The sequence below is a fragment of the Aethalodelphis obliquidens genome, unplaced genomic scaffold (assembly GCF_003676395.1).
Source record: "Aethalodelphis obliquidens isolate GAN/ISIS:26980383/991018 unplaced genomic scaffold, ASM367639v1 scaffold68, whole genome shotgun sequence".
Classification (NCBI taxonomy): Eukaryota; Metazoa; Chordata; class Mammalia; order Artiodactyla; family Delphinidae; genus Aethalodelphis; species Aethalodelphis obliquidens.
In genome coordinates this window covers 9,163,238-9,176,764 of record NW_020838012.1, presented here as the reverse complement: position 1 = coordinate 9,176,764, position 13,527 = coordinate 9,163,238, and the positions used below count along the sequence as shown (strand labels likewise).

The window sequence follows — 13,527 nt, the reverse complement described above, 5'->3', positions numbered from 1 at the left end:
GACTTATTTGCTAAAGATTTGTTCCAACTAATAAGTTTCTCTTTCCTCCATTCTCCTCCCACCCCATGCATAGCCATCCATTTGCTACATAGTCCCAAAAATTTCAACCAGGGAAGGAAGTAAAGCTTTTTTGATACATATTTAGAACCTACAATTAAAACTAAGCCACAGTTGAGAGTTTGGTGGGTACCTCCCTGCTCAGGTGTGGTGGGTGCAGCCCCTATAGTGGAACCCTAAACAGTTCTCTCTTCCCTTCAGTTCTTCGTCTTTCACCTTTTTTTTTTTTTTCCAATCAAGGCCAACTATTTCCCTTCAAGACTTTCTATGATTATCAACTAAAAAAATTTTAACCATTTTCATACACTTTTAGATCTGAAAAGAATTTTGGATCATTTAAATCCAAACACTTCACTGCGTAAAGACAGGAAACACAGGGCAGAGATTTTTAAAACTAGATGGTGTTGTGGGTTGACTTACGTCTCCCCCACCCCCCAAAAAAAGATACCTTCTACTTCCAACTCCCAGGACCCATAAATGTGTCTTTATTTGGAAACCGGGTTGTTGCAGATGTAATCAAGATGATATCATACTGGATTTAGGTGGGCTCTGATCCAGTGGCTGATGTCCTTATAAGTAAAAGGAAGTCTGAACACTGGGACCCGGAGAGAACATCATATAAAGACCCAGAGCGCACAGAGACACAGGGAGCACACTGTGTGATGCTGGAGGGCAGAGACTGGAGAGATGCAGCTGCCTGCCAAGGCAAGCCAGGGGTTACCAGCGGGGAGCTAGGAAGAGGCAAGGAAGGATGTCCCTGCAGGTGGCAGAGGGAGCATGTCCCCGCTGACACCTTGATTTTGGACTTCCAGCCTCCAAAACCGTAAAAATAATAAATTTCTGTTGTTTTAAGCTGCTCGGTCTGGGGCACTTTGTTATGGTAGCCCCAGGGAACTGAGCCCCAGGAAACTGAGCCCCAAACCCCGTTACCTGTTTAAAAAATAAAAAGGCAGGGGCTTCCCTGGTGGCGCAGTGGTTGGGAGTACGCCTGCCGATGCAGGCGGACGCGGGTTCGTGCCCTGGTCCGGGAAGATCCCACATGTCGCGGAGCGGCCGGGCCCACGAGCCATGGCCGCTGAGCCTGCACGTCCGGAGCCTGTGCTACGCAACGGGAGAGGCCACAACAGTGAGAGGACCACGTACCGCAAAAAAAATAAATAAATAAATAAAAAGGCAATAATTCCACCTAGCTCTCTTTTTATAAGAATATTTTAAAAGACCACGAAATCAAGGGTGGGCACATACTCAGTGTTCGATAAGGATTTGCTGTTTCACCTTCCTGGGTCCTACAAGTCGTCCTGGCGATCTCTCCTCCTCCACGACGCTTGATTCACAAAGCTCACTTCCTCACTTCCCATCACTCTCCAACCCCTCCGTCAGCATCTGCCCCTCCTCCACCCCTTCAGCTAAGGACAGTCCTCCGTCACGATCTCATCTGACATCTCTAGGTAGCGCAGACTGAACCTCACTCTGAAGTCTGCGGTCCTGATACCTCCCACTGTCCTCCCTGCGTTTTTTCCTACCTCTCTGAGATGCACCTCCATCTCCCTCTCCCAAGGAGTCCACTTCACCCTCCACCACCAATCCCACTACCCCTGCCTTAGTCAAGGCTCTTCCCATGTTTTGCTTAGATTCTTGCCCCCAAAGCTCCTTGATGGTCTCTGTCCCCTCCAATCCATTCACTGCCCTGCCAACAGAGGGATCTTTCTAAAACATGACTCTGACCACGGCACTCCTTGCCTGCCATACGTCCTTGTATGGCTGCCCACCTGCTAGTAAAGCTCACTGCTCTTGACAATCTGGAGCCCACCTATCCCATCTCCTGCTACTGTCCTCACGCCCACACCCACCCCCGTGCGCTTGCTGCATCTTCCAAACTGCAGTTCCTCTGCAAACATGTTATTTGACGGGTTTATTTTTTTTAAGGAACGTATTAAGAAGTAAGTTAAGATAAGCTGCCTCCCCTACTTACTTTTCCTCTCTGATTTTTTTATTATGGTAAAATATATAACATACCATTTGCCATCTTAACCATTTTTAAGCGTGAAGGTCAGCGGCATTAATTACATTCACGATGTCGTACAACCACCTCCACCCTCTCTTTCCACATCATGCTCTCCTTTCTGTCTTTGCACATGTTATTTTCTCTTCCTGAAACCCTCTCCTTATTTCCAAGTCCCATCCATTTCAACAAACCAGTAGGAAAAGTCTCCTGCTCTTGGAGGAAATTCTCCAGACCTGGTGGCCCGGGCTGCTCTGGGCCTAATACCCCTCCATATATTGCCTACTGTACTTAGAACGCAGCCAGCTGGGCAGTATTTGACCTTAGCACTGCGCTCCGAACACGTAGCTTCGGCCCCGCACAGTATCTGGTGCAGAGTGTCTGGCACACAGGAGATACTCAGCAATACTCTCTGAATGAATGAATTGTAGGAAGGCACCCCGTGGAGTCAGAGGGAGAGATAGGAACCCCGTCTCCCATCCTGGTCTACCTTGCCCCTCTTTTTATTTTATGTATTTCATTCTCACTTCACTGCTTTCACCTAAAAAGGTTTACCTATTTAAAACAGACGTAAAATGTCACTTTTCTGAAGCAATACAACTCTGCGTCATACATAATCTAATAGATTGCTACCATTTGGAGCAGGGCACCTACCTTCACGTTACACAGAAGGTGTGTACACGGCAAACGCTCCGTGGTTGAATAGGTGGGGCGCTAATGGTCTCAGAGCAGGAAGAATATAACATCAGCCACCTCCAGGAACATTCAGTTAGGAGGGAAGAAGGTGCCACAAGAGAAGTGTAAGGTATCGGCTATTGAAGTCTGAATGTTAACACTGTCTACCCAAGGGAGAATTTGTAAGAGGATAATCAAGGCCTAGAAGCTTCTCTGGAAAGTAAAACTGTATACACCTCTCTTACACAGTCTTCAAAGAGGCAACGATGGCTTTAAGACAAGAGGAAGAATAAGAAATTTCAGTCTCTGGGGTTGTTTTCTTTAAGCATATCGAAGAAGAAATATGCAGCCCCTTTTTTAACCTAGAGATACCACCAAAAAAAAAAAAAATATATATATTTATTTATTAAATAAAAAAACATATAGTTCAAAATATCTTTAGTGGTCATATCCACAAAGATCACAAGATAAAAATTTTTCCCCTTAAAGGTCTGTGCTTGGGTCTCCAACTTTCCGTGCCTTATTCTTTGTTTCCGGATGTAACAAAATCCAGAAGCGGGGAGGAATACTTGGAGGTCCTCACACCAAAGTGGTTATCCTTAAGAGACCCTAAAAGCAAAGGACCCACGTAAGACGAGGCTTCCCAACTGTGACATGGTGGACATTTAGAGCAGGACAGTTCTTGGCAGGGGGTATCCTATGCAGCGTCCCACGGGGCATCCCAGGCATCCACCCACTCAGTGTCTGCAGCATCTCCTCCTGCGCCCAGCGGTAGCAACCAAACCGTCTTGAAATCTCCTCCAGATGTGGCCAAATGCCCACAGGGGGGCAAAAGTGCCCCACTGACTTCGGGCAAGGGAGCCTCTGACACCTGCTATTTGACATTGATTATTTTCAGAAGAAAGAGATTCAGGAGCACGGGCTGTGAAACCTTGATACTCCTTAAGGCTGTGATTTTCCCATATTTGCTCATGGTGAGAACAGTAAAACCTTAGGAGAGAAAAATGAGTGGAGTAATTGTCGTGGAGACAAGAAAGATGAGGAAACTCGAGTCACTCCACCCAGGGGGGCGACCCAGGAACCCAGGAGATGAACTGGGCAGTGACAGGGTCATCAAAGAGGAAATTCCTGCAAGCCAGGGAGGGGAGGCAGACAGCACCGACGCAAAAGGGGGAAGAGAGCTCTCTGGCCAGACGGGCCACCGTGCTCCTGGGACTCAACTCTGAAAACAGGGCCCAACACAGCAGTCAACTTCCTGCCCAAGAAAAAAGGTCACCCTCCCCGAACTTCACTTCCCAGGAAGAGTGGAGGAGGAAGGAAAGACAGCAAAGGGAGAACATATTCGTATTTTCAAATGTTTCATGTGCCTCTCCAGATTTTTTTTTTTGGATCTGCAATATATTGTAAAGATGAATAATTATGGTTAATATAGAAACAATTTTAAAGTCCTAATTAACACAAGTGTGTAAGAAACATAATGAAGAACACATTCTTTGTTAATGAGGAAAGAATTTATCTCAAGGTTTTATTTCCCAACACACTTGCTGGAGTTCCAAGAGTTAGAACCAATCCCACAGCATGCAGTTTTCACCATACCAAGAATCTTTAAAATTTGTATCCAGAATCATATTGATAAAACCAGTTAACCTCTCTCCAGATATTCTTAAACTGACCCTTGAATCTCTTTCATCTTAAAGAAACAAAAAAAAGAGAGAAAGAGGAAAAAAAATCTTTAGCCAATTATTTCAGAGCCATCTGTCCCCACAGCCCCAATCAAATGTAAAACTGGCAAAACTGGGGCACTCCATGAAAGGGGGTGAAAGGTCAGCCATGGAGGAGGAATTTGGGGATCCCCAACGGGGAAGTCACTCCATCCTCAAATCTCCTCTGTAGGAATAAGAAGGTTCTACATCTCTTCAATTCTGCTCAGATTTTTATTTTGTAAACCATATATTTGCTATTTAAGACCTTGACAATCCTGAAAAACTTTCAAGAAGTGATGACTCCTTCCCTAAAAAGAAGAGAGAATGGCACAGAGTAGAAATCAAGAAGGGGTATAAAAGAGAATGAAAAGGACATTTCAGTTCGAGTTTTTCCCGTGTTGTTAGAGTGTCAAATACGACAGCACGAAACTAAAATGTCAGAGTTTTAAATGGTTCCTATTTCCTGAAACCACTAGAAATAACCAAAGGGGTTTTTTTTATAAACTAGGGCTGCATCTTTCTGTACGTTAGAAAATCCTTAAGAGAAAGAGTGAGTCTACATAAATAACATTTGGGAAGTTTTCCTTGTAGATGTTCACAGGATGGAAGAGAAAAATGCAGCCAAGGAAACCAGCTGTGAGGCCACTCTGCTGACCGCATGGCAACATGGGAAGTTCAGGTCCAAGCAGCACATGAGGAATCAACAAACTACCCCACTTAAGACCCTTGACCAAAGGAAAGGTTAGGCCTTAAATGATTAACCTGTTGTATGATATCCGTTACCAGACAGGTGGAGATTTCCTGTGATCAAAAAACAAACAAACCAAAGGAAAAAAAAACACACTGGTTTGAGAACTGAGGGTGAGTATGAGTCCCGACTTAGGCTAAACTTTGTGATTCGGGGACTTACCTCTCTTGGCCTCCATGTTCACATCTGTAAAATGAACTGCAGTGCGATTTACTCTTCGCCAGTTTCATTTCATTCATTCATTCATTCACTCATTCATTCAACCAACAATACTTGTTGAACCACAGCTGTCAAGCACTGTTCCAGGTGCTGGGGGAAAAGCAGTGAACAAAAGACTGACACCCCTAATGAAGCTTTGTATTCCAGAATCTGAAATCGGTGTTTTTCAAACTACGCACTGTGAAATCCATTTAGCAGTACCACATGAGCATTTTTAAAAGAAGAAATGGAATAATATAAGATATCAGAGTACATCACACATAGTAAGGATAAGTTCTGTTTCACAGGATTCTGCTTCAGCTATTGACATTTGTATCTATGAGAGTTGTGGATCAAGAAGTATATGGCATTTCTGAACATGGGCTGGCTGTACCAAGGGAGTTTTAAAGTCCCTGATAAAAGACCTCTTTTTGTTCCAGGCACTGGCCCTCATCCTGTCCTTCACTCAGATTGCTTCTGAGGAACATTCTACCCACAGATTAAATCTTGTTACCTTCTCATTTGCCCCATGATGGCATTTTGGATAAATATCAAAGAATATGTTTTTCAGATCAGTGTTCCCAGCCTTTCTGAGTATGATTCCTTTTTTTGTTTGTTTTGCGGTACGCGGGCCTCTCACTGTTGTGGCCTCTCCCATTGCGGAGCACAGGCTCCGGACGCGCAGGCTCAGCGGCCATGGCTCACGGGCCCAGCCGTTCCGCGGCACGTGGGATCTTCCCGGACCGGGGCACGAACCCGTGTCCCCTGCATCGGCAGGCGGACTCTCAACCACTGCGCCACCAGGGAAGCCCTATGATTCCTTTTAACATCAGTTCTTTTTTTGTACTACTTGTCTGCTGATTAGGAAAATGCGTAGTGGTCAATAGCCACGTGAGCTTTTAAATGGATTTATAATGTAGGAATCCATCCTAAGCACTCCTATCTAGAAATACAAAGGCTGCACACATACAGAAGACAGTACTCATTCCATCTACGCCTCACATTTGATGTTCAAACAGATTTGCAAGCTTCTTGCGCCCCGAGTAGTCCTGGGCACAGAGACTGGAGATCCCCACTTTGATCTGCTTATTTTAGAATCACCATGTTCTTACTAGGTGACTGCTTATGGGGGTTTCTGTTTGTTTTACTGCTCTCTCCACTGTTCCTTTTTTTTTAATTATCACAAACTAATAAATCTCATGAGCACTGGTGGGTACACGAGTTTGTTTTCAGTTTTTGTTGTTCACTGCTTTTTTTTTTTTTTAATCATTCTGTGTCGAATCCCACGAGCCCAGACTCTTACAGATTGCTAGTAGGAATTGGGGAGGTAATTGTTCAAAATTTGCCTAGAGACACACTCAACCCTACCCACCGCTTCTGTTTTAACAGAAAACATCCAAAGGCAGCAATTACTACAGCTGGGAAAAGTAAAAGGAGGTGGAACAGAGACATAAAAAGACTGAGCAGTACCTCAAACGAGTGGCAGAATCCTCCTGGGAATCTCGAAGCCTTGCACACTGATCACCAAGATCTACCTGAGGTCAGGTCACTACAGTCCCAGCTCCCACGGCCAATGTCACTTAGGCTTCACTCTGTCATTGAGCTCTAACTTCCTACTGTGTGTTGCTCTTGAAGCATTTCCTACACATAGGACTGAGAGGTGAGGATGGAGGAGGTCATCCTTTGGGGGCAGGCACCCAGCTGCTGCCTGCCAGTCCCCAACTGCTGGAGATCAGCTCTACCCTGTTACTGTCAACAATTTTCCATTCCTGGAAATCCAAACTACACCCCCACAGGTGGCCACGGATCGTGACCAATGGCGAGAGGCATGCTGCTTTAGCGTGCTCTCTAAAATACTTACAACTAGGTTTCGTGTTGTGGCCTTTACCATCTTTTTCCTAATTTACCCACTTTTTAAGCGTAAGAAGAGAGAAATGTGACCTACTCTTCGTTAGTAAGGGAAACATTAACTTCTAGGAAAATCTGCTTACCTCTCTGGCAAGTCACAGAGGTCGTTTAACCGTCTCCAAGCGTTAGCTGTAAAGTGAGGGGATTGGCCTGGACGTGGCCGAGGCTGCTTCCAGCTCCGTGCTGCCGGTACCAATAAACTGAGCCCTTCCTTGATGGTTGCTCCGGGCCTGCAGAGCAATCTTAGAGCAGCACCTGGGAAGCAATGACTGCTTCCAAAGGTCTAGCAGCTTTGAGTTTTTCTCTCAAAATCTCTCACCTGGATATCTCTGCATGTTGCTCACAGTATTCCAGAACAAAATCCAGGCCCTCCCTTAGCAGAACCTTGAATTTAGTCAGTGTTTCAGATGCTTAAGCCTCATTTTCGCAAAGACAAGATTGGGGGGAGGGGGGGATCTTCATAAATTACATAGGTGACCAGAAGCGTTCGGATTCCCCCATTTTTGTTATTTATCAGCTCAATGAACTCAAGGTGATCAGAAGACCTCTAATGCCCATACAAATAGTTCTACCTTTAAAATCTACTCAATATTCTGTAATATCCTGTATGGGAAAAGAATCCGCAAAAGAATAGATATATGTATATGTATAACTGAATTCCTCTGCGGTACACCTGAAACTAACACAACACTGTAAATCAACTACACTCCAATACAAGATTAAAAAATAAATAAAATAAAATCTAAGTTCCCATTTATTTATATATATTTAAATATATAACATATATTCTAAATATTTAATGAGCCATCTAGCTCTCTGCTTGGAATCTGTAGCAGCTTCACGAACCAGTGGCAACAGAGCAATATCCCGGTACCTTTTTACACTAAGAATTTTAAGGCCCGGCAAATCCCAAGTTGTGTACAGGTTTCATTACAGCAAACTTAACTTTAGAAAACTAGTAGTTACCAAACTTCTGAAGAGTAGGTGATCCTGGTGGGGATGTATTTCCACTAGGAGACAGGTAGAGATAGTTTCTGTTCACTCCTGTGTTAAAATCAAAGGGGGACTGGTAGTCCTCGTAAAAATCCATCTCTCTACCGTCCATTCCAGATGAGTGCAGAACGCATAGTTCTATCACCGCCTGCTCTTCCTTGGTTGAGCGCTGCTCTGCCCGTATTCCCTCGGATCACTGCACTGGGCAACCTCGCGAAAAAAATCAAGCCCAGGTTTCTGAGAGCTTGGCTTCCTGGCCCAGGTGCAGCCGTCACGCCCTTGGGACAAGAGGGCTGTTTAATAAATGACTTCTCCCCAGCAACCTGAGGAAAGGCTCTAGTCACCACCTGCTGTTCATTTCAGCCAACAACCAACAACCTGGACAGGAAACCAAGCTTGCTGGAGTTTTCTTCAATAAACAAAGGAGGACCTGGTGCCGCAACATGGCCCCGATGTACAAACAGTTCAAGCAAATGTCAGACACTGGCAGATTGACAAGAAACCACAATTTATTATTTTTTTAAATCACTCACTCAGCTGACCACAACTACACCAGGGCAGACTTAATCTTCTAGGACAAGGAAGGATTACCAGCCAGTAATCTCCCACAAATGCCATCTGGGGGCTACTTTTTTTCCACCCTGGATTAGAGTGGAGTCCCGAGAGCCAAGCTTCCTGGTTAAGCGACCGGCTTTCTGTGTGTGGCTTGGTAGAGAAATAAACCTCCATTTCCAAGATGACTTTATCTAAAGCAACGTCTGGCTTTAGTGTAACAAAAATGTCAGCCTGACTTGTCTTCCTCTCTTTTCTTTTCCTTCCCTTCCCTTCCCTTTTCTGCAAAGATGGTGTTTCCGTTTCAAGAGAAGAAAAGCCCTGCAGGTGAAGCGCCCAGATCCCCCTGCCCCTTCCTTGCTAACCAAGGTCAGGCCTGCAGGGGTGGCAGTAGCCTGGGTGCGAACACGACCTGCACAGCAACCGTCCTGGTTGGCTTATAAAACAAAACTTCTAAGTCACCAGATCCACTTCCCAGCCTCTTCACACACCCTTTCTGAGCTAACCCTGGCCTTTGCCAGAGTGACAGCATTTACGGTTCCTGCTGCTTTCACCCACGTGGCTCAGCTCATATTAAAAAGGTGAAAATAAAAGCAACCCCTCTCGTAGGCGGGAGATGGTCTGTTACTGCATAACAAAAAAAAGGCCGTGTTCTACCTTTTCAAGTCCACCTGATAAAATGGGAACTCAATATACTGTCCCTGGATTGGAAGCAAATATGAAACAAAATATTTTAAGCATGAAAAAAACAATCTGTGGCTAGTGTATAAAATATATATGCACCAAGACAGTCTATATTCATCTTAAGAGTTATCTTCTATTTTTTTTTTCTGTTAGTCTCATGTTGTACTCTATTTTTGGCAAGTCTAAGTTTTTAAAAAGTTTAGTTGTAACAACAACAACAAAAAATCAACCTGTGTTTTTCTCCTAAGAGATACCAAAATTTGGGCAACTATAAATGCTGTTTATTCTATATTTAGAAATAGAATAAATGGTTTCTTATTATTGGAAAAAATGAGTTGGCTGGTTTCTTGAAATCCATAGTATCTCTTACCAAGATAGGGCAGGCATCACAGTTACGTTCTTGGACTAGATGTGGTTAATGGGGCCCCTGACCCTTTCAACACTCTACACGTGGTCACCAAATCACTGGTGGAAAAAAACATTTCTCCATTCTCATGCTTCCTCCTTGAGCCACAAGTGTTAGAAAGTGTTACAGGCTGATCGTTTGTGTCTCTTCACAGTGCATATGTTGAATCCCTAACCCCCAATATGATGGTATTAGGAGATGATTAGGTTTGGATGAGGCCAAGAGGATTGGGCCCCTGATGGGATTAGTGTCTTCCCAAAAAAAGAAGGAGAGCTAACTCGAGCTCTCTCTCCACCACACGAGGACGCAAGACGAGAGCCATCTGCCAACAGGAAAAGGGCTCTCACCAGGATCAAATCAACCAACCTTGAACTTCCCAGCCTCCAGAACTGTGAGAAACAAATGTCTGTTGTTATAAGCCTCCCAATTCTGTGGTAACTTATTACAGCAGCCGGAACTAAGATAAAAGATATTAGCACCGACACAGGTAACAGAGCAAGCCGCAGCCACCTCCAAGCTCCTCAGAACCCTCAAAATTCCCATGTCCTTGATCTTTGGTGTGGACCCCCATGCTACACCCTCTGCCTGAAATGCTGCCTTTTTTCTGCCTGCTAAGCTCATTCGTCTTTCAAGACTCAGGCAGAAACGCCATCTCTTCTCGGAAGCCCTGCCTTCTCCAGCTCTCCCTTCCGCCAGCAGCACACAGGATGTGATGTGTCCACCTGCCAGTCCCTCTGGGCCCGGACAGCCTTCCCTCTAGGGCAGGGGCTGCATTCTGGACTGCTGTCCTCGCTCTAATCCACGTGGAGTGAAGAAAGGAAATAACAGCTTATGCAGACACTGCATGCCTTATTTATAAACAGGAGCATTCAGAATTTAAATGATGTCTCAAATTTTTACTCTACTTGCTTAGGTATAATCTTAGGACCGTTATGTAAAATCTGTCTCTTTGAACCAGCTGTAGTTCTCCAGTCAGGTCGCAGTCAATACATTCTAGCACGTGAGGAAAATAAGAACAGCGAACCAGGGGTGGGAAAAGCATGGGATATGTTAATGGAATGGCAAAAAAATTCAGTAGGCTCAAGATTCAGAAACTAAGTAGAAGGGGGCTGTAAGATATAAAAAATGGAAGTGTAGCTTAGGGACAGACCATTAAAGACCTTGAGTGACAAATTTTTATACTTAATATAATGTGCAAAAAAAGCCACAGAAGGTGTTTGAGCCAGGGGGAAACAGGATGAAATGTTTTATAAAGATGACTCTGGAAACAGTGTATAGGATGCACTGTAGACAGAAAGAGGCTAAAAGAGGGGGACTCACCGGGAGGATCCCACACGCCGTGGAGCAGTTGGGCCCATGTGCCACAACTGCTGGAGCGCGTGCACCTAGAGCCTGTGCTCCGCGGCAGGAGAGGCCACCACAATGAGACGCCCGTGCACAGCAACGGAGACCCAATGCAGCCAAAAATTAATTAATTAATTATTAAAAAAAAAAAGACGGGGGACTCAGAGTCTACTGCCACAGTCCAGGCAAGAGGAATCACCTCCACGTTTTCCACCTCTATACTGAAGCACCAGCAAGAGCTCTTCATCCAACGTGTACACATAATATGGCTTTTTCATCCTTTCCCTCTTTTCGTTCGTCACTGACTGCACCGACTGCAGACCTACCTGAAGCGTTCCAGTATGGACCAGCGCCCATATGTGCAGACATCTCCTGTTTGTCTCTTCAGCACCCTCTTTTCCTTGAAGAATCCCGCTTCACCTTCTCCACAGGGTTCCTGGGGGAGAGTCTTCCGTGGTTCCGGCCTCTGCCCCTGGGCACAGGTGTGGGCTAGCGCTTCAGATCTGGCCCATGCAGACACCCCATCCCCGTGCTCACAGGGACTAGTCTAAGGGTAGACATCTGACCCCCAAAAGCACCAACTACAGACCTTCCCTGATGTTTACTCAATGAGTAATGGGAGAAAGTGACTCTTCCCATATGTCCAGCTGGGGGAGCTGAGAGCTCTTTCTGTCCCCATGCCAACAGGCAAGAGAACCTGGGAAGGGACAGAGGGACAATCGGTGACAGCAAAGGGACAGAGCAAGAGCATCTGAGTCCCTAGATCCAGCTGCCCTGGGGTTCCCGGTTATTAAACAGAGAAATTTCGATTCTGCTTCACTTACGGTTGGAGTTGGAGTCTATCAGTTCAATAGAAAGAATCCTACAATACCTACTTTCCAACCATCTCGCACTATTACCCCACCACGTTTCAGCCAAACCTGATTTTCCTATTGCTTGAATACATCCTAAACTTGGCCTATGCAATTTTCTCGAACTAGTCTCTTTTCCCTATATTTTTACCTGTCAAATTCCTATCCACTTATCAAGTTCAACTTAATAAGTCACATATGAATGGTTTGTATACAAGGAATGTCCACTTTAGTGCTATATAAAATAGAAAAAATAAAGAATACAAATGCTTCCTAAAAGTGGATTATTTAAATGCTAAATAGAACATTCACGTAATAGAAAACTATGCCAACATAAACATGATGACGTAGAAATGTATATATTTACAGGGAAAGATATTCTTGATATCAGTAAACAAAGCAGGTTCCAAAACTGTCTGCACTGCATGATCCATAATTGCGTGATAATTGGAGAGACCAATCAACCAAAAGAGTAAGTGGGCAGAGGAGAAATCCCAGAAAAGTGTGTATGCACTGCAGTGCCAGCAGAGGGCACCCATGGGCAGCTCAGAAGTTAATATTTCCAGCCAGTAAAGTATACACCACAGAGCGATAACCCACTGGATGACTCCTGTTAGTGCAAATGGAAACGGAGTTAAGTACTAATGACTACAAACAATATTAAGTTTCTACCTGCCCGTTAACACATCATTCAAATATGTCTAGGCAGGTTCTCCCTAATTTTGAAAGAGTTCAAGAGATAGTCTACAGAAAAGCTATATAACACACAAAAATTTACTTGGAGGGAGCTTGCAGGGCACACAGACAGACGATGCAATTGCCCAACAGGAGTGCCAGGCCACAGATATCAGATCCTGTGAACGTGTCATAATGACACAGCAGCCAGCTGGCCAAATACAGGACAATTTGATCACCATCATAATTAAGGATAGCAGTGGATTATAAACCATTAAAAATAGGAGTCCAAGAGTCCATATCCGATGGTTAACTGCATGTGTCAATTTGACTGGATCACGAGGTACCCAGATATTTGATTAAACATTATTGTAGTTGCGTCCGTGAAGGTGTTTGTGGACAAGATTAACACTTTAATCGGTAAACTGAGTAAAGCAGACTGCCCTCCCCAAAGTGGATGTGCTTCATCCAATCTGTTGAAGGCTTGAACAGAAGAGTCACTCTCTCTGCCTGACTGTCTTCGAGCTGAGATATCAGTCTTCTGTGTCTGGACTTGGACTTGTAATGAAATTTACACCGTCATCTTTCCCGATTCTCAGGCCTTCAGACTCAAACTAGAAGTAGAGGAGTGCCCCCCTTATTAGTAAAGAATACGTTTCAAGACCCCCAATGGGGGCAGAAACCATGAGAAATTTTCCTATACATACATACCTATGATAGAGTTTAATTTA

The 13,527-nt window shown here is 44.6% G+C and overlaps 1 protein-coding gene across 3 annotated transcripts in view; it reads right to left on the bottom strand.

Annotated features, from left to right (window-relative positions):
- TPD52 (tumor protein D52) overlaps positions 1–13,527 on the bottom strand; it is a 120,024-nt gene that overhangs the window by 35,211 nt on the left and 71,286 nt on the right. Inside the window, exon 1 of one of the 3 annotated variants that reach the window (XM_027089791.1) lies at positions 11,597–12,293. The exons of 1 other annotated variant lie outside the window; for it this stretch is intronic. In XM_027089791.1, the coding sequence (XP_026945592.1) occupies positions 11,597–11,639 (43 nt within the window). In that variant the 5' untranslated portion in view covers positions 11,640–12,293. Of the gene's footprint in view, positions 1–11,596; positions 12,294–13,527 lie in introns of those variants that run through there. One more of the 3 variants, XM_027089789.1, reaches the window with a different exon arrangement.